The sequence below is a fragment of the Purpureocillium takamizusanense genome, chromosome 1, assembly GCF_022605165.1.
Source record: "Purpureocillium takamizusanense chromosome 1, complete sequence".
Lineage (NCBI taxonomy): Eukaryota > Fungi > Ascomycota > Sordariomycetes > Hypocreales > Ophiocordycipitaceae > Purpureocillium > Purpureocillium takamizusanense.
In genome coordinates this window covers 4,625,332-4,644,873 of record NC_063068.1, presented here as the reverse complement: position 1 = coordinate 4,644,873, position 19,542 = coordinate 4,625,332, and the positions used below count along the sequence as shown (strand labels likewise).

The following is a 19,542-nucleotide window of genomic DNA, read 5'->3' as shown; positions in this document are numbered from 1 at the left end:
TTCACAAGAAACCTACTACTGAGTATTCTGAGGCATGTCCGCACGCCAAGCGCGAGACGTTGCCAACTCGGGACTTGCTGGCCGTCATGTCTACGTGGTACAGGACTTGGCCAAAAATCGCACGAGGCTGTAAGCGCCATTGGCTCCGGGTCGAAGCGCGCTTGTGTGTGTCTGTGCCTGTGCCTGCCTGCAGGGAGTTCAGATCTCGTGGCGGCACGCGTGGCGGCTGTCGCGGCTTGAGTGCGTGCACAAGTAGTGCTTCGTACCGGAAGTCTCTTTGTTGCCTGCCACCCACAGCGGCCGCAACGGGAGTGGACGAGTGGAAAGAGAGGGGCAGAAGGGGGGCATCGACACTGCGACAATGGCTTGCATGCAAACGGGCTCCCGGCCTGTGCTTTTCTCGGCAGGAGGAGGACCGCCAAGAGTGGTTGGTTGCACAACTGAGGCAGAAAGATGAAAAGAGAGAAGCGGAAAGAAACCGCTGCTTTGGTGAAACGTGTCCGGATGAATGGGGGGGAATGGTATATACAAAGTACTGTATAGTATACTGGTCATGACGAAGGAGGCAGGTGCGACGGGGGACTGACTGATGGGTCTCGTCCAACTCGTTCCTTTACTTGGTGATAGGTGGCATCTTCCGGTTCCTCGGCGCAATCGGAGTGGCAATATGGTTGGTGCGGCGGCCCTGACATCTACTAGGTAGGTACCTATGAGGCTAAGTAGGTAACTAGGTACCTACCAAGAAAGCTCACCCTGGCGTTACAGTACGTACAGTGCTTATCGTCGCACGTCTCTCACTCTTTCTTATAAATGGCAAGGGACAGCACCAAGGACGGGAGGCACACACGTGGGCGTCGTGGCCGCATCAGACTAGTCGTGACCGGTGGAGCGATTGTCGACGCTTGGAACACCGGCCTGCTGCTAGAGATACTTTGGCCTGTGTCGTACTTTGCACATAACGATGCAACAAAAAGTCCCCAATCCTCAAGGAGATGCAGTCAATTAGATTACAGTGCGGAGGTTACTGTGCTCTGCTGAGGAAGCTTACCACTGACTCGTCGAGCGCCAATTGGCTGTGGCATCGGAAGTATAGGTTCGCGAAGTCCAAGCAAGGACGATGCTTGGCAGCAATGAGCCGTCGCCCATCAAGGAACGGGTCAATCCCGCCGTAATGCGATCCTGTCTGCCCATTGATACGAAGTATCGCAGGAAAATTACACTCTGCGCAACGGCTTCTCATCAATTGGGGAGAGGGGGTCTGGATATCTGCTCGAGTACCGAATGCGGTACGCATGTACTCCGTACAGTACGTACGTTAGTAAGGTACTAATAGTGCAGGACAGTAGTTACGAATCCAGCCGGGTTGGGTTGTTGGCTGGTTCCCTACACTCCCTCCGGCTTCTCGACCCTTCCATCACGCCTTGCGATACGTACCTAATTCGTGCGCCCGTCCGCTGACTTCAAGGTTCACCGCAGACGCCACCTAGCGGCGCGCGCGCCCACGGGAAGCACCCGTCCTGCACCGCAATGCGCTGCAGTGCCCTTGACCCGAGCCACTGCAAAACCTGCCTGCTCGTCTCTGAAACAGGCGCCTGGTCTAGCTGAAGGGCCTGCCCTGAGCTCAACATGCTCTCAGAGCCACCTGGGCTGTAAATTGAAAGGGACAAGCTGATGATCGTCTCGAGTGCCCCGACACATCTCTCTCGGTCTCTTTGCGGCGCCCCCAACAAGATCGTGGCGGCAGCCGACAGCGCCTCGACAGTGAGCCACCATGTGCACTCTCAGGTGGCTCATGTCTCACCCCAGGCGCTGTCCGTCCCCGCATTGGCGCCACAGGAAGCCCCCAATTTTTGGAGACGGGGGACCCTGAGCTCCATTGCCTGTTTGCCGCGGCGGGTTTCCCAACTACGTGTCCTCAAGCTTGAGCTCCCACCGCGATTTTAAACATCTCCACCTCGCTCGCGACAACTGCCCTCTCTTCCCTCCGCAACCTCACTCGTGGCCCTGGATATCCATCATCCCCCTTGAGCGCTGGGACAAGTCGCCTCTCCATCTCCTCTCCCCCTGCCGACTCTCATTTACCTGAGCACTCTGCGCTGTGCGCCTGACACTCACAATGAAGTTCAACTCCGTTGCCGCTGCCATCTCGGCCGCTCTCCTCGCCGGCACCGCTCATGCCGACGACACCAAGCCCGCGGCCGACGATGCGGCCTCGTCGCCGTCTGCGGCTTCCGTGCCTCCTCTGCCTACTTTCACCGTGAGTCTCTCCCGTGCAATTGACACGCCTGCGCACCGTGCTCGCCCTTCCCCGGGGCTTGCAGTCGCAATTGGATCACGCGTATTGCCAGTGGCTTGCTGACACGGGCCGTACACAGCCCACTACCCTCAAGGCCCCTTTCCTGGAGCAGTTCACCGAGGGCTGGGACAAGCGATGGAAGCCATCGCACGCCAAGAAGGACATGACCGGCTCCGACAAGGACGCAGAGGAGTGGGCGTACGTCGGCGAGTGGGCCGTCGAGGAGCCCTCCCAGTACAAGGGCATGGAGGGCGATAAGGGCCTCGTTGTCAAGAACCCGGCTGCTCACCACGCCATCTCCGCCAAGTTCCCCAAGAAGATCGACAACAAGGGCAAGACTCTCGTCGTTCAGTACGAGGTCAAGCTTCAGAGTAAGCCAATTCCTTGAGCCCTCAGACTCAGCCCTAGCTGAATCTCTGCAACTCTTGCTTACATCGTCCGTCTCCAGAGGGCCTCGAGTGCGGTGGCGCTTACATGAAGCTGCTGCGCGACAACAAGGCTCTGCACCAGGAGGAGTTTGCCAACACGACGCCCTACGTCATCATGTTCGGCCCTGACAAGTGCGGCCACACCAACAAGGTCCACTTCATCTTCAACCACAAGAACCCCAAGACGGGCAAGTACGAGGAGAAGCACCTCTCCAGCCCCCCTACAGCCAAGATCGTCAAGACCACCGAGCTCTATACTCTGATCGTCCACCCCAACAACACCTACGCCATCCGACAGAACGGCGAGGAGGTCAAGACCGGCTCTCTTCTCGAGGACTTCACCCCCGCGGTCAACCCGCCCGCCGAAATTGACGACCCCAAGGATACCAAGCCTGAGGACTGGGTTGACCAGGCCCGCATTCCCGACCCTGAGGCCAAGAAGCCTGAGGACTGGGACGAGGACGCCCCCTTCGAGATTGTCGACGAGGAGGCTACCATGCCCGAGGACTGGCTGGTCGACGAGCCCACCACCGTTGCCGACCCTGAGGCTAACAAGCCTGAGGATTGGGACGATGAGGAGGATGGCGACTGGATTGCGCCCACTGTCCCCAACCCCAAGTGTGCCGATGTCTCTGGCTGTGGCCCTTGGACCAAGCCCATGAAGAAGAACCCCGACTACAAGGGCAAGTGGACCGCGCCTTACATCGACAACCCTGCCTACAAGGGACCCTGGGCTCCTCGCAAGATCAAGAACCCCGAGTTCTTCGAGGACAAGCACCCCGCCAACTTTGAGCCCATGGGCGCTGTAAGTTAATGGAATCAACTCTGACAGTCCCTGCTGGCAGCCGCTAACGTGAACCCGCCGACAGATTGGCTTTGAGATCTGGACCATGCAGAATGACATCCTCTTTGACAATATCTACGTCGGCCACTCCATCGCCGACGCCGAGAAGCTGGCTGAGGAGTCGTTCAAGCTCAAGCACCCCGTCGAGCAGGCGCTGGCCGAGGCCGACAAGCCCAAGCCTGAGGACAAGCCCAAGTCTCCCTCTGACCTCAAGTTCGGCGACGACCCCGTCCTGTACATCAAGGAGAAGCTCGACCTGTTCCTCACCATCGCCAAGAAGGACCCGATTGAGGCCATCAAGTTCGTTCCTGAGGCGGCCGGCGGTATCGTTGCCGTTGTCGTGACTCTGATTGCCATCATCGTCGGCCTGGTCAGTGCTGGCTCCTCGCCTGCCGTCCAGAAGGCCGCGACCGACGCCAAGGACAAGGCCAAGGAGGTCAAGGACAAGGCTGCCACGGCCGCCGCCACGGGCGCCGAGAAGGCCAAGGGGGAGGCCACCAAGCGTAGCACCCGCAGCCAGTCGTAGATAGGATGTTGTGAAGGACACCGGTTCGGAGGTGCGAGCCAAGGATGTGCAAATAAAAGCATGGACACAGTGATGCGCGGCAGTAGCAGTCGTTTAATATACGACACGTGTTGGAACAGACCTTGGCGCGCCGGCGGAGCTCCCCGGTGGGAAAGCAAATGGGTTGATGACAGCATGGCGTAATTGTATTTTGGGCAATCTGGCTTTTGACGCAGTCGGCGGCACTCGGAGGAGACGTCGGCATGTACTCGTAGAAGAGCAGGGCAGTGCGACGGTTAGTCAATGGACAATGCAAGGTGATATGCTATGTTGGGCGATGATTGGGCAATTGAATAGTGTTGTGATGTTAGGGCGCGGACGCCAACGTACGAAGGACATAGTGTACCTATACGGCAAGGGACCAAGCGGCGACATGGCTCATGCGAGACATACACGTACGTATACGGCAGGGGATCAAATATGGCAAGGTCTAATGGTTATGTAAAGGCACCGCGTTCGGAGGCGGATCTGAAGGGCGTGGTTCGCCATTCGGTGCTCGGAAGCTCATCGGAACTGGCGGCATGCAGCGGCATCGGCTTAACGGACGGCACCCGCGGTTCCCATGGCGTATGGCGCGCTGGGGGAAGTCCGGGTGGGCGCCGTGTTTGCAGCGAGCTTCCATTCCTGTGTGGCGACCGGGACTGCCCCCCCTCAGTGGATGTTCCCCAAACCACCACCTAAAACCCCACACCGAACAGGCGCCTCCAGCCCCGGCCCCAGCCCCAGCTCTAGACTAGCTAAGGTGAGAGGGTCGGGTGGCTTCCACCATCCAGGCCCAGCCAGGCCAGGGCAGACACGGAACCCAGGTTCCCCGGCCGCCGTTGCGGTGCTGGTGCCCCTCTCCCGCGTCCCGCCCATAGCCGCTGGCTGTCCTTTAAAACGAATAACCGAACTGGGAGGCGAAGTTTCGGTTCCGAGAGAACACCACGGGTGCCGCTGGCTGGATCGTCTGATTTGTCTGCAGACAGAGTCATCAAGTGCGTCACTAAAAGCATTTCCCAGTTGGTCTCTTGATCTCTTGACCTCGCCCTCTGGTCGTCATGCGTCGGCTCATATCGCGAAGCGTCACCGCCAGCGCCAGCCGCTCGCCCGCGACGTCGGCCGCTCCTCGCTCGTCCCTCGCCGCCGCCGCCTCGTCGTCGTCATCCACTTTCAACATGGCCTCGCACGCCTCCGTCGCCGCGAGGCGGATACACGCCACCGCCCAGCAGCTCAAGCCCGCGGGCGCGGCCCTGGCCTCGACGGCCACGAGCTACCCGACGACGCACGACAAGATCGCCACCGTCGAGGACACGCCGTACTTTGTCGACAACAAGTTTGTCCAGTCCAAGACGGACAAGTTCATCGACCTGCCCGACCCGGCCACCAACAACCTCGTCACCCGCGTCCCGCAGATGACCGACGAGGAGATGAGGGCCGCCGTCGCCAGCGCCGAGCGAGCCTTCGAGTCGTGGCGCAACACGACCGTCCTGGCCCGCCAGCAGATCATGTTCCGCTTCGTCCAGCTGATCCGCGAGAACTGGGACCGCCTGGCCGCCAGCATCACCCTCGAGCAGGGCAAGACCTTTGCCGATGCAAAGGGCGACGTCCTGCGCGGCCTGCAGGTCGCCGAGGCCGCGATCGGCGCCCCTGAGCTGCTCAAGGGCGAGGTTCTCGAGGTAGCTAAGGACATGGAGACCCGCACCTACCGCGAGCCTCTCGGCGTCGTTGCCGCAATCTGCCCCTTCAGTGAGTTTCGCCATGTGTTGCGTTCCCTTGGTGTGGTTGTTGGGAGGCGGCTGACAAGATGGTCACCCCAGACTTCCCCGCCATGATCCCCCTCTGGTGCATCCCCATTGCCACCATCACGGGCAACACGCTCATCCTCAAGCCCTCTGAGCGTGACCCCGGTGCTGCCATGATCCTGGCCGAGCTCGTGCAAAAGGCGGGCTTCCCCGAGGGCGTCGTCAACGTCATTCACGGAGCGCACCGCACCGTCGACTTCATCCTCGACGAGCCGGCCATCAAGGCCATCAGCTTCGTCGGCGGCAACAAGGCAGGCGAGTACATCTTCAGCCGCGGCTCGGCCAACGGCAAGCGCGTGCAGGCCAACCTGGGCGCCAAGAACCACGCCGCCGTCCTGCCCGACTGCAACAAGAACCACTTCATCAACAGCGTCGTCGGCGCCGCCTTTGGTGCCGCCGGCCAGCGCTGCATGGCGCTGAGCACGCTCGTCATGGTCGGCGAGACCAAGGAATGGCTCACCGAGGTGGCCGAGCGGGCGCGCGCCCTGCGCGTCGACGGCGGCTTCGAGGAGGGCGCCGACCTGGGCCCCGTCATCTCGCCCCACAGCAAGGAGCGCATCGAAAGCCTCATCGCCAGCGCCGAGAAGGAGGGTGCGACGGTGCTTCTCGACGGCCGCGGCTACAAGCCCGAAAAGTACCCTAACGGCAACTTCATCGGTCCCACCATCATCTCCAACGTGACGCCCGACATGACCTGCTACAAGGAGGAGATCTTTGGCCCCGTCCTCGTGTGCCTCAACGTCGACACCATCGACGACGCCATCGAGCTCATCAACAAGAACGAGTACGGCAACGGTGTCGCCATCTTCACCCGCTCCGGCCCCACGGCCGAGACCTTCCGCCGCAACATCCAGGCTGGCCAGGTCGGTATCAACGTGCCCATCCCCGTGCCGTTGCCCATGTTCTCCTTCACGGGCAACAAGAAAAGCATCGCCGGCGGCGGTGCCAACACCTTCTACGGCAAGCCCGGCATCAACTTCTACACGCAGCTCAAGACGGTGACGGCCCTGTGGCAGAGCGCCGACGCTGTGGCCAAGAAGGCGTCTGTCCACATGCCCACGCTGCAATAGAAGCTTCATCTTTCATCGTATTAGTTGGAGTGCTGAGAGTAAGTTTCGCTGGCTTCAAGGGATTGTCTTGTTCGTGCGTTGGGTGATGCGCGGGAGGTCCAAGGAACCAAGGGTTACAAAAAGGCAGCTAGCCAGCTAGCCAAATGCAGAATGAATCGAGGGGAAATGCCAATAAATTGCTACAAATACCGGGAGGGCTTCCTTTTGATGACATGTTAGAAAAGGTTGTCGCTGCTTCTGTGACTTGTTTGCGACTTGTTTGCTTTTCTGCCGCTTGGTGCCACCTGATACTCCCCTTGGATAGCACTTGCCTTCTATGTCAGTCAGTTCCTTCCTGCCTATCACCAAAACGTCCCACTTGGAAAATCATTGCACTATTAGATGTTACCTCCTTCACAATCTTGAGGGCCACGCCGTGTGGCCGTACTCATACCTCTCAAATCCAATAGTCAACTCAACAGTGGCCCCACGACGACTACGATATCGGAACCAAATTCCACGTCAGGTCGCTGAACTGCATCGGGCCCAACCAAGGATCCGCCAGCAACGCCCCTGCCGTTGCCCTCTCTTCGGGCGCCCAGCGCAGAATCCTATCCATGAAGAACAGAAATGCGGCCTCGTCGCCCGCGAGACACTCTGGGATCTCGTCAATGATGGGGCGCCATGCTCTCACGGCGAAGGTGTGTTTCCACTGACTGAGCTCCGAGAAGGAGTGGTAGAATGGACCGTCGAAAAACTCTCTCGTCGTCATACAAGACTTGCCTGTCAGTGGATGCCCCAGCGGCTCTGGGAACGGGCACAGCGCCAAGGCCTCGGACCGCGAGATGAGCGAGTCGGGTGCAGGGCCGAGGATTTCCGTCATCTGGGCGAGATGCGTCGCCGCAGAATAATAGCCTCCTGGAGCACCGTTTGGCTTGGGGATCAAGACGGTGAACAGGCTGGTGTCTGCGAAGAGATCCCAGGTCTGGCATGGTTAGTTCGAATGGGTCATGACTGGAACAGGCGGAATTGGAAGCTTACCATGACAGCCAGGTTCCACATGTCGGCGCTGCACGACCATCCTGCACCAAGAATCACCTCGGGTGCGCGATACGCGCCTGGCTGAATGGGCATCGTCATGATGGCTCCCTGCTGGTAGACGTGAGAGAGGCCAAAGTCGGATATCTTGGCCACCATATTGCCCACTAACGACTCACAGAGCCCGCCGACGGAACGAAACGACTTGTACACGGTGTGGTCAGGATATACCTTGCGCGGCAAAGGCCGATCTTTCACCGCCCTGGCAAACCGCTCAAGCACGCCGACATCCTCGCACGTCAGGAGAATGTTGTCGGCTTTGATGTCTATTCGCAGAGTCAGCCTTCAGCCCGGCCACGGGACCTATGTGGAAGCACTCACCAGTATGCACGATGCCGCACTCGCTGTGTAGATAATCGAGACCCGAAAGAATCTGTCTCAATATATTCTTCATAAGCTTTACGTTCGTCGGATGGAGACTTCTGGAATTTGCCATGGCAAGGCGTTTGCGGAAGATCATGAGCGGCTCGCGCATTGGCTCCATGACCAAGCACAAATGCCTACACCCGTTGAGTCGTTCGGTCCCAAAAGAGGCGAGACCAGCCACGATATGCTGTGCCCCGGGGTGCTGCTTGCCATGACTCATCCGGCTGCGCATGTGCTTGAGAACCCTAATCTCCTTCGTGGCGGTTGCTGCGGCGTGACCGTTGTTGTATATCTTGACAGCGCGGAACTTCTGGCGGACTGGGGCCTGGCTTCATGACCTGTGAGTTCATTTCCCATTGAGACGTACCACAACGACAAACCAGGTATCTTACATGTCCGTGTCCTCTGAAAGCCAGACAGTTGATGTCTGGCCCCAGCCCATCTTGGCAACCAGCCTGTACTTGTCTCTCAGCACCTCTCCGGGATCGGGGTGACAAAAATGCCGCCACTTGTACCGAGAATTGCCTTCTTCATCTACCCGTTGATCTGCGGGTATGATGCTGCCATCTCCAACGGCTTTGGGTTCGGAGACGCTGCAGTAGCTATTGCTACTCAAGTCGCGTCGGTCTCTCATCCCCCTGCAGAGGATGCCGGATATCCCTCGGATGGGACAGCCGACGGGACAAGACAAACTTGTTGAACGTGATCGAGGGGATAGCTTGGGACGAATACAGACAAGTTCAGGTCAGTACTGGAAAGGCAAGAGTATTCTTTGGAGAGAAATCAACCAAATTCTGGCGTGACCCAAAGGCTCTTTAAGTACTGCGGGCTTTTCCCACGCCGGATGACAGTCGGACACAGCAGGTCAGTAATGGGCATCTTAGCCTAGGGCATTCTACAAGCTCAACTGAACCTCAATAGAATCGCATTTTCATATGAGATGTGCGCATACTCAACAAAGGCGCTGCAGAAGCTGTGCTGCATGTCCTGGTTGGGGCTGTTCTTGTGTGCACGGTGAATGGCAATGGTTTCGAAGGTGCCTCATCGAACAAAGACATGTGCGCTTCCCGTCCGCTTTACCAGCGTGTGAATCTTACATTTCCTATCCGATGCGCACGTCTGGGCTTATGTCTCTTTGAAAATGCCTCACAAGATGCACAGTGACTGAGCTGTATGAGGGCAAGGGGCATCAAAATACAAGAGTGCCCATCGTGGCTTCCCCCCCTCCCTGATGGATGACCATGGCAGAGCAGCGCGGCGCGCGCTTGCAACAACACAGTCATGGGCACTCTCGCTGGGTAGGGCTGCTGGCATCCTAATTCACAGTTGACTGAACAAGCAACCGGCGGGGGCGGTCACCACGGCCACGGACGACGTTGCCCAACTGTTGAGGACCTGAACAGACCTGAAAGCTGGCAGCTCGCCTGCAGCTGCTGGTCAGCCGAGAACTATTCTTTTCCTTACGCTTCTGAACAATGCTGTGTTTGCAATCTCTAACAAACACCCTCTCTCTTCCCCCCAGCTTCACAACGACCACACGACCACGAGACACGACGAGCTCACCACACAGCCATGTCCGTCTCAAAAGGGCTCGTGAAGCTCCCCTGGGATGTCTTCACGGAGATCATCCTCGCCATGGCCCCGTACGACACACTCCGGCTTCGACGCGTCAGTCGCAGCCTCAAGAATGAACTGGACAATGGCCAAATGGCGATCCGGCTCATCAGACACCACTTCCCTCGCGCACGAGAGAGCCGCGAGCTTCGGGCCTTCGTCAAGAACCGCGACGGAAAGACTATTGGGAGCATCGACTGGGCACTCGTCTTCCGCCTGCTCGTGCGTCGATATTACAATATCGGCAACGCCAAGTTTTGGAAGCAGCGCACACAGCCCATGGTGCGCAGAGGCGCGAATATGGCGCCGTTTATGCCCATGGACCGCTACATCGCATATAAGAGCATCATCAAACCCCTTCACCTCGCTGATCCACTGTGGTCGTTTGATCCAGAACCTGGCCTGCTCGTCTACCCCGGACCAGAAGTCCATGGTGAAGACGGACTCTATCAGTGGTATATGCTCGACGTCGCTACCAATAAGGTAGTTCAACTCCCATTCGACTCGGCAGGCCTCGTTGTACGCCGCGTACGACTCAGCCATGGCGTTCTCATCTTCGAGTGGTGTAGGCAGTGGTCTGAAGAGCACAATCATCATCGTCCTAACACTGCCTGGGACATCAGAGAGCATTTTGTCACGGCCCTGGATGTCATCCGCAGCCGGCCCTGGAACGGCATCTCGCATGTGGATGAGCCAACCGACAACGACCCCTTTTCCTGGGACTTCGAATACCGCGGACAGTGGGAGCTCGAGCCGCTCAACCCGCGGGCAGATCGCCAGTGCGACCGCATGTTTTCGGATCACAATGCTACGCACTACATTGCCTATTACTGGAGGGCTTTCGGGCCTAACCATACGCAGAACTGGGAGGCAGTCAGGCTGTGGGATATCCGGCGAGAGGCAATGGAGGTGGCCCCCGTCCAACAGCCGGGGAATAACCTGGTGAATGCGTCCGCCGTGCTTGTGAAGGAGTTCAGAGCTAACTACTTGGCCTTTTGCCTTGGTTCGCAGATTGCCGCCCCAGGCTTCATTAGCATTCGTCTCGACGACTGCACGTGGAACGAGCAGACACGGTCTGTTTGTGGCCACTTCTATATCACCGAGGAGTTCCATCCCTGGTTGGTCGGCTCCCAGGTGTCCCCTATGACCACCCGCGTTCATGGGCTTCTCGTCACGGGCATGCCCCTGACCGGCATCGGACCAGAGTGGTCCTCGGCTTGCGGCAACCCTCTCTTTGCCGCGACTGGCGGCCACGATCTCTCCTTCGGCTTGTGCAAAATTGGCCCACACACGCGCCGGATTGAAGATCCGGAAGCGATCGCCTACCTTGGCGACATTCTCCTCGATTCCGATTCTGAGGAGGACGAGGAAGTAGACCACGGCGGTGACGTAAGCTCTGTACACCAAGCCAAGCCCAAGGGCTACAGACCGTACCGCTTTGCTAAAAAACGACGCCAGACTGGCTCTGGATCTGCGGGATCCGGCTGCTACGCCTATGAGTTCCGCCCGCCGACGGCGCGTCAGCTTCGCCAGCAGCGCGGCGAGAAGGAGCCTACCGACGACGAGCTTATGCAGCGAGACCTCGACGAGACGTTGCCCGGCCGCCCCCCCTGCTGGCGACACGACCAGTTCCCCAACATCAACATCGCGCAGGCCTTTGACGCCGCCGCCGGCGTCCGCATCATCGCCCAGACCGACATTATTACCGCCGCCCACTCGAGCCTCTCGCGCCCCGTCCTCCGCGTCGAGAGCGACGTCGAGGCCGCCTATACGGCCGCCGGCTCCAACGACGACCGCGACGAGTGTGAGGCGTGGAGGTTTGGCCCCAACATGTGGTCTAAGCTCATGGGCCGCCAGGTTATATTCGGCGACGAGCGCTGGATCGTAGGCGAGGGCCCTAATGGTACCCTGACTATTTGCATTTTTTAAACGGCGGGAGGGGCCTATTTTAGCCCTCGAGCCGAATGGGATTATGTATTTTAAGCTTAAAGATGCCCGAATCCTATAAGAATATAGAGTAGAGAGTAAGGGAATTAATACTATACAATAAAGCCAAGTGTCACGGTCCAGGTCGCCAAACTCGGCGCCTTTCGACGCCGCCTTTGGCGGCCACGACCGCTGGGGCGCCAGCCAACACCCCACCCCCTGGTCGTGTCAGCACACCAACGCCAGCCTTTCAGGCGTTGTCTCCGCTGCACCTTCCACTGCGGCGCCGGCCAACCACACCCTGCCCGTTCAGTTGGGTCGACGTCCAAAAAATGGCCGCCTGTGGCCGAACGCCGCCACCCACACACCATTGGAGACTGGAAGTGCATATAAACGATGACCGCTCTCTCAATCGTCCGCCAATCTGCCATCATTCTCTCCTCTGCGGACATACTGCGCCGCCTTCCTACTCTCTGCACACGTTTCCGCGGCCGACTGGCTGTATAAATATCGCTCTTTACTTCTGTCCTCGTCACTTTATCCGTAATGGCTATCCATAAAGATATCACGGCGGCGTTACAAACCGCTGCAAGGAGGCGACACAGACAAACCTTGGCTCGAAAGGAAGCACAGAGCGGACACCTAGGCGCCCAAGGGTACCACGACCTACGCAAAGAATTGAACAAGACGGATTTTCTACCGCCGATAGACGCCGATACAACGAATGCCAACATTTACTACATTAGGAAACGGTTCGAGAGGTAAGTTCGTGCTCGTCCTGACAGCAAATCGTACGTGCGCTGATGATGGCATTGTCCAGGTTTTGCCATGCTAAAAAGCATGCCTGCTGGAGGAGAGCAATCAGGCGCCGCTATTGCGACAAGGGACTGATCATGACGTTTCTGCGATGGATTTGCGAAACATACTTCCTGCCAAGGCGCCGGCCCGCAAAGAAGAAGACTGTCAACCAATATTGGCGAGACTTCAAGATGCTTTACCGCCGGCGCAACGAAGGTCGCGTTGTGAATGCCAACGACTGCCAGGAGATTAGGAAGGTTCGAGTCTGTGAATCGTACGTTCCCATCACTGGGTTAACTCTTTTCTAGTACATCGACGGTACGTTGAAGGAGGAGTTTCACTTAGACGATCAGCCGAAGAACAAGCCAGTCATGGGTGTTGATGATCTCTTGCTGGGCTTGACGCATCACTGGTCTCGCGACAGGAGCGTCTTCCCCACGGAGGATGACCGCCTTGACCTCTCTGCCATTATGCTGTTTCAGGCGTACACAGCTTGCAGGCCGGCAGAACTCGTTGACGGGACAAAATGCAGGGCAGGCAGGGACCCCATGATTGACGACCCTGAAGTGGAAGACGTTGTCCCCGTCAAGTCTGATAGCACCCATGAGCTCCACCCTACCGAGGAGGGCAAGGGTGACGCCAACACAAAAACCACTCGTCCGAGCCTGGCGCCAACCGGGCCCCCTGGACGACAATGGGAAGAAGACGACTCTGATTCAGATCCAGGAGCCGAATCGGCGTATGATTCTGACTCGATTGATACCAGCGACGATCATACGGGCGATACTGACTATACCGATGATGATACGAGCGATACCGAATATCGCAACAATGATCCAGTGGATGCTGTGCCACACGAGCACAGAACGCCAGAGCCCACTCCTCCCCTATCTGAGCCCAACGAAGATGAGGAGCCCGTTCGCATGCACAAGGCTTTGTGCTATGAGGACATCGTTCTCTGGATCGTGCAGGATCCGAACAAGGCGGGAAGAGATGTCCTGGCGATGGAGGTGCTCTTCCGACACCACAAAGGAGCAGACAAGAAACCCAAACCGTACGTCCCCCACCTCCACCCCCTCCCATCAACCAAGCACTGAACTTTCTGGGAATATCTGCTGACAAGCCGAAAGCACTGTCTTCTTGTTTCGCGAGAACCCGCTTCCCATTTTGTGTCCGATAGCTCATATCCTGGCCCGAGCCATTCGGGATGATGCGGTTCAAGTAGATGGCTATCGGCACGCCTCGCCGTTCTTCGCTTCAAACATACGCAAGCAGGCAGCGAAGGTGAACTGGAAGCCGTCGAAACTTAAGACCCCAGTCTTCCGCCGATCTGTGCGGACTTCTGGAGGGTGGATTAAGTCTGCCACGGAGCCAATGAAGTATTCCGCGTACGCCTTTTATCTCGACAGGATCGGATCAGATTTGGGGTCGGAAGAAAAATGGACGTCATACTGCCTGCGGCGTGGTAATGCGAACGCCCTGCTCACAGTCGCACCCAATCCTGTTGTAGACCAAGTCATGCGACACGACCCCATGACTGGCTGTTTGGCGAATGCGTATTTAAATCACCGTGTTGGTTTCAACACGCAAGATGCATTCCTCGAGAGGGACCCCTCGGCCGACGGATTGACGCGAGCCTTCACCCACATGAGTATCCGATGCAACCCGGAAGTCCCCAAGGAAATTCCCAAATCCGAGCTGGAGAAACTTGAACCTGATCCAGATGTCGTTGAACTCACGAACCAGGCCAAACGCAAGGCCATCCAGATTCGACAGGAGTACGGCTTCATCAAAAATGCACCAAAGGAGGTCAAGCAGGAGTACGAACAACTGCGTCGAGACCTCAAAAGTGCCGAAAAGGCTTTCCGGGATGACATGACCAAAGTTTTCCAGAACGAGCATCGTCGTCGTATGCATAACGCTGAACTAGAGCGGCAGTTGAGCGGCATGGCAATTGAGGATCATGCCGAGCCATCTATCCAACATGCCCTCGAGGAGCGGACTCAACTTCAAGCTCTCCTGTGTGACTTCGACACAAATATGAGTCTCAAAGATATTACAGATCGGAAAGTCCAGGCCATCGATCTCATGGTCCGTCTTGCTTCGCGCCGCGAGGTGCGCAAGCCCCGTCCTTCACCGCCGCCCCATGAGGCTCGTGACAGTTACGCGAGCTCTCCAGATCCAGAGCCATTGCCCAAATTGGAGGAGATCCCCTTAGTTTTAGGGAGGACACAGTGCATCTACTGCGTTGGAGACGAGCAACTGCCATACATTACCCGCATGCGGGCTTTCACCCGGGTGTCACACATGATGGATCATGTCGAGAAGGTCCATCTGCGGCATGAGCCGTCCCTCACGCGATTTGTATGTCGCCATCCGCAGTGCAAGCATTTGGGTGACTTCCTGACCAGTTTGGACCACTTCAAAAACCACGTGCAGAGGGTGCATGGGGTGAAGCTTCGGAAGTGACCCGCCAGACATGCCGAACAGGCGAGCATATGGGCATCGCGATGCGCACCGAACGCACCGACACCCTCGAACCCTGAGGAGGGGGCTCGGAGTCGCAGGGGCTGAGGCATGAGTCACAGTTACGGCAGTACGCGGCGGGTGGGTTGGCATACCTTTGGCTTCGAGGTTCGGACGGGAACCCCCGGCGACTGTGCAGCTGGCCAGTGTGTCTACTATGCAGTGTAGCTTAGGGGCTGCCTTGGGCAACGGCGGGCTGCACATTGCCCACGCAACACAGGCGACTCGTCTATGGCGCTGCAGGAATGGTCGCGGGGATACAAGTTGACCACAACTCGGGCCCGTTGGAGGGGCAGGGAGCGCGAGCGATGGCCTGCATGCAGCCCGGCGGACCTGCCGACGCGGGTGCCCCACGTGGAGACTTTCCACATCAAGATACACCTATGAGCGAAACTGCCGTCCTCCCGCACACACGCTTTAATGATCTCTGTGGAGCATTGACCACCTCCGACGACGAAAGAAACGTGGGTCGACCTTGAGGGCGCAAGACGGTGGACATGGTCGGTATTAGCCGCAGCTTAGCCGGCTGTCAGCCATGTCAGACCTTGCTTGCCGCCGTCGTGTGTCACTCTCCTGACCTTGTGTAAAAAACATCATCACCAGCGAGTACGAAATTTTTTGAAACAACAGCGTCAAACAGAGCGAAACACTCCCGCTTCTGATAGCAACGGCCTCCACGAGCCATCATGCGTCCCCCGACGTGATGCAGCTCGTGGAGGCCCAGGTGCTCTCAGCAGGATGCGGGACAAGACCACACAACATTGAGAGCACGCCACACACACGACAAACGCCGACGCGCACAACAACCAAATCGCAGTATGCGATCCCCATCTCGACTCCGTGACGTGTAACGGTGAAGCCCAAACACGATTTCCCACTTCAACACAGCAGCTACGGATGGGTTTCCTGGTCGCCCATCATCACGACAAAGTTTGCAACACCCCACAACGACAAGTCGCCGGACAGAACGACCTCATCTCCTACGAGCGCAGCGCCCCAGACGCCCAGCACGCTACGACCGGTGCTACCAAATACTACAGATTCAGACAGATTCGTCCCCTGTCGCCCACATCGTGAAGGAGGAGTGGTGACCCTCCAACACGCGACACTGTCTGCGAACGCGCTACGTTGGGGCTCTCAGGCCTAGTAATTCAACCACTTGAACCGAGCGGAGCATTGCACTTCAAGGAGCGGAGGTTGGGTCCATACTGAGGATAGGTTACTGGTCGAGCAGACGCAAATACACAGCCACATAGGAACCCAGCAGGAGGCAACAAGATCATATTGATATCAAATTTACACGAACATACGCAAGTCCCGGGGACAGGATGAGAAACAGAACAGACGAAGCCAATGGCTGGGGGGAGACTGTAGGTACCGCAGACCACACATATGGTGCAAGATCGCATTTGCACAGACGGAGCCGAACATTTGGGTTGCAAGCGGACAATTCACAGTATACATTTCGTTACAGGAGGGTAGGAGATAGATTTCTCTTCTTCAACAGAAGGCACTTCATAGAACAGATACAACGGCGGGACGTCTGGGACAGCTGGCCTTGCTGCAGAGCAGGGCGAAGTGGGGCGTCGCGTCCAACCGCGGCGCGTCGGCTGTCTGCAGACCCCGCTTTACCGGGCATGGTTGCGTGATAAAAAAGCGGCTACAACCGAGTAGGAATTCAGTTCAGTTCAGTTCTCCTGACCTTGTCAACCTTGCCGTGGGTTTTGCCCGCCGCCCTGATGGCGCCAAATTATGCCATGTCCCAGCCTCCCCTTGTTTGTGGCGTGGCTCTCATCAATTCAGAACGTGACAAGTGCCCCATGGACTAGGAGATTGTCTTGAGGGCAACTTCTCCCACCAGGCTGTCCACTGTTGACTCCACTTCCTGCCGACTAAGGCACCGCCGAGTCCTATCGGCCGATCAAAACACACTCTGGAAGGACGTCGTGAGAAATTCCAATAACAATGACGCTACCAGATGCGCAGCCTAGCGCGGTGAACGATCCGGTCACCGTAGAAGCGGAAGGTCGATAGTCATTTGGTAGCCAAAGGAGGGGAGTTCCATTCCATTCAATCCAGCAACCATCCGTGCTGGTGCCTAGAAAGGAGTCGCCCGCGGGTACACCGCCGACCGAAGGCTCACCAGAAGACCCATCTGAAACCCGCCCTATGGTGACAGAACCACGATCGGTCAACAGATACAAATCGTCCGCCCGAAACGATAAACGGTACGATGAGTAGCCGACGTGCGAGTTCAGGATACACTCGCCCGTGCCCGTGCGCCACACCCGAATTGTCTCGTCCCGGGAGCCGGATGCCACGAGCGCAGAGTCGTGCGAGAAGGCCACCGACGTAACCAACTTATCATGGCCCTCGAGCGTCTGGATGCACTCGCCCGTGTCCGTGAGCCAGATCCGAATTGTCTTGTCATTGCAGCCCGATGCCATGAGTGCAGAGTTATGCGAGAAGGCCACCGACGTGACGCTACCGTCATGGCCCTCAAGCGTCTAGATGTACTCGCCAGTAGCCGTACGCCACGCCCGAATTGTTTTGTCATTAGAGCCCGATGCCACGAGCGTAGAGTCGTGCGAGAAGGCCACCGACGTGACCCAGCTGTCATGGCCCTCGAGCCGACACACCTTTGTCGATGTAAAACTGCGCGTCGTCCTCGTCCACAAGCTCCAGATCAAGGCTCCTCGCCAAGGTCAGATCACGGGCCAGCTCGTATGCCCTCTTCTGGTCCATGCTTCCCAGTTGGGAGCAATGCCATCTACAGTATTCCTTGACGGCTTCATTTCGTAGGCCGGGAATGCTAAGCGGCAGCGAACGCGGAACAGAGGTATCCCGCGCACCAGTGGTAGATGGCTCCGGATATTGCTTGGCATCTTGCTGCGATGGGATATAGTTGTTGATGATCATGGGTTGCACGCCTTCTGCAAGCGACGGGGAGACTTTCCTTTTCTTCCTACGATCGGTGAGCTGCTGCTCTTCGGCATATAGTTGCTCGCGAATATAGTCCGGGACGTCGCCAGGCCCCTGCAATGTGTTGCCTTCCCGCACAAACTTGACAAGGCTCTTGAGCTGATGCGTCATGACTTTGTAGTATTTGTGGCCATTGGGGTCCAACCAGCAGTACGGCCCACGGTCACATGGCGATCCTGGGCAACGGAACACTTGGTACACGTGCCTGTACGGCGATGGACACCGAGCGATGCTTGCTCCGCATCGATTCTCACGTCAGACTCCGGAAGCTGCGTAGCAGTGGCACCACGCCCCGCGGTACGGGCCGCCTTACCACTCTCGGCGAACTTGAACGAGGCGTCAACCTTTAGCTTCTTCCCGATGCGGAGAAGATGGCTCCAAGCTTGCAGCTGCCGTTCCACAGAGGACCAATCGATCTCAAGCTCCGCAAAGCTCTTTGTTATGGCAGGCTCGGATTTCTCGTTCACGGATACGACGATGGTTGATGAATCGGGTCTGCTGGGCTTCGACGTCGTCTTCGCGATGTCGCGGATCTTTGCGCACAATTCCTCACTCCAGAACTCGCTCGGCGCCGCCACGAGATTGTCTTCTGTATGCATGCGGATCTTCCTGTTATTGAAGGCCACCTTCCATTCCATGACATACTTGATGCAGACCGGCGGGTTGTAATCGTACGACTGAGTCGCGACCCAGTCGGCATACGGCACGAAGGGCAAAGTCGGACGCTGGGGCCGGAGCTGGCTTCTTGGAAAGGGATGTGCATTGTCAGGGGACGGATGGATACTGGAAGCATTAGAGGATTGGCTGGCGGTCTCTGTGACACTGAAAGTCTCATTCACTGCGTTCATGTCGCTGTTGATGGGAGAGGGAAATCCGAGAGCGATTTCGACTCCATGTCCTTCGTGACAAGGGCCCGTGCCGGCCAGCGATCCACCACGTCGTGTCGCCGCAGGCGACGCCGACAAACATACTCGGATGCGTTGCAAGTCGAGGGTAACATGTGATGGCCTTGATCGCACAGTAAGTCGATGCTGGGTATGACGAGAGCATGCTCTTCTGTTAGCAGTTGTCGCAGTCCCAGTAGGATCCGTGCTCGCTTGCTGGCGGCATCGCTTGGGGGAGGAACGATTGGTGCCTGGGCGCGGGCCCTCTGGCTGCCTCCCACTCCGCTACCCAATCAACGGGCTCCCCTGGGCGCCGTTGTGCCAACACAAGGCGTCAGAGCCTCCAGTCGCGTCCAACCATGTGTCCGTTGTGAGGCTGCCG

At 57.7% G+C, this 19,542-nt stretch overlaps 6 protein-coding genes across 8 annotated transcripts; 4 read left to right on the top strand and 2 right to left on the bottom strand.

Moving 5' to 3' along the window:
• The first annotated feature begins 1,932 nt into the window (after window positions 1–1,932).
• On the top strand, window positions 1,933–4,408 carry JDV02_001427 (uncharacterized protein). Its single transcript, XM_047982355.1, has 4 exons — window positions 1,933–2,257; window positions 2,376–2,667; window positions 2,745–3,529; window positions 3,594–4,408. The coding sequence occupies exons 1-4, from the start codon at window positions 2,117–2,119 to the stop codon at window positions 4,092–4,094; spliced, it is 1,719 nt and encodes a 572-aa protein (XP_047838319.1). The 5' UTR covers window positions 1,933–2,116; the 3' UTR covers window positions 4,095–4,408.
• A 467-nt stretch (window positions 4,409–4,875) lies between these two features.
• Window positions 4,876–7,382, top strand: ALD6 (aldehyde dehydrogenase (NADP(+)) ald6). Of its 2 annotated transcripts, XM_047982354.1 has the most exons (3): window positions 4,876–5,110; window positions 5,197–5,861; window positions 5,933–7,382. In XM_047982354.1, exons 2-3 carry the CDS (start codon window positions 5,291–5,293, stop codon window positions 6,985–6,987), a joined length of 1,626 nt encoding a protein of 541 aa, XP_047838318.1. In that variant the 5' UTR covers window positions 4,876–5,110; window positions 5,197–5,290; the 3' UTR covers window positions 6,988–7,382. The 2 variants fall into 2 exon arrangements, with proteins under 2 accessions (XP_047838318.1, XP_047838317.1); XM_047982353.1 differs by having other exon boundaries at window positions 4,876–5,861.
• On the bottom strand, window positions 7,144–9,194 carry JDV02_001425 (uncharacterized protein). 2 transcript variants are annotated; one of them, XM_047982351.1, is made up of 5 exons: window positions 8,823–9,194; window positions 8,641–8,759; window positions 8,386–8,564; window positions 8,008–8,330; window positions 7,144–7,951 (listed from the first exon to the last, which is right to left on the bottom strand). In XM_047982351.1, exons 3-5 carry the CDS (start codon window positions 8,546–8,548, stop codon window positions 7,463–7,465), a joined length of 975 nt encoding a protein of 324 aa, XP_047838315.1. In that variant the 5' UTR covers window positions 8,549–8,564; window positions 8,641–8,759; window positions 8,823–9,194; the 3' UTR covers window positions 7,144–7,462. The 2 variants fall into 2 exon arrangements, with proteins under 2 accessions (XP_047838315.1, XP_047838316.1); XM_047982352.1 differs by having other exon boundaries at window positions 8,386–8,759; window positions 8,823–8,885; window positions 8,946–9,194.
• Window positions 9,195–10,002: 808 nt separating this feature from the next.
• On the top strand, window positions 10,003–11,973 carry JDV02_001424 (uncharacterized protein; the record flags this gene model as incomplete). Its single annotated transcript, XM_047982350.1, has 1 exon — window positions 10,003–11,973. The coding sequence occupies one exon, from the start codon at window positions 10,003–10,005 to the stop codon at window positions 11,971–11,973; it is 1,971 nt and encodes a 656-aa protein (XP_047838314.1).
• Window positions 11,974–12,863: 890 nt separating this feature from the next.
• JDV02_001423 (uncharacterized protein) lies at window positions 12,864–15,237 on the top strand (the record flags this gene model as incomplete). The annotated part of the gene is made up of 3 exons (XM_047982349.1): window positions 12,864–13,025; window positions 13,077–13,822; window positions 13,899–15,237. 3 exons carry the CDS (start codon window positions 12,864–12,866, stop codon window positions 15,235–15,237), a joined length of 2,247 nt encoding a protein of 748 aa, XP_047838313.1.
• Window positions 15,238–17,910: 2,673 nt separating this feature from the next.
• On the bottom strand, window positions 17,911–19,124 carry JDV02_001422 (uncharacterized protein; the record flags this gene model as incomplete). The annotated part of the gene is made up of 2 exons (XM_047982348.1): window positions 17,911–18,512; window positions 18,590–19,124. 2 exons carry the CDS (start codon window positions 19,122–19,124, stop codon window positions 17,911–17,913), a joined length of 1,137 nt encoding a protein of 378 aa, XP_047838312.1.
• Between the last annotated feature and the right edge of the window lie 418 nt (window positions 19,125–19,542).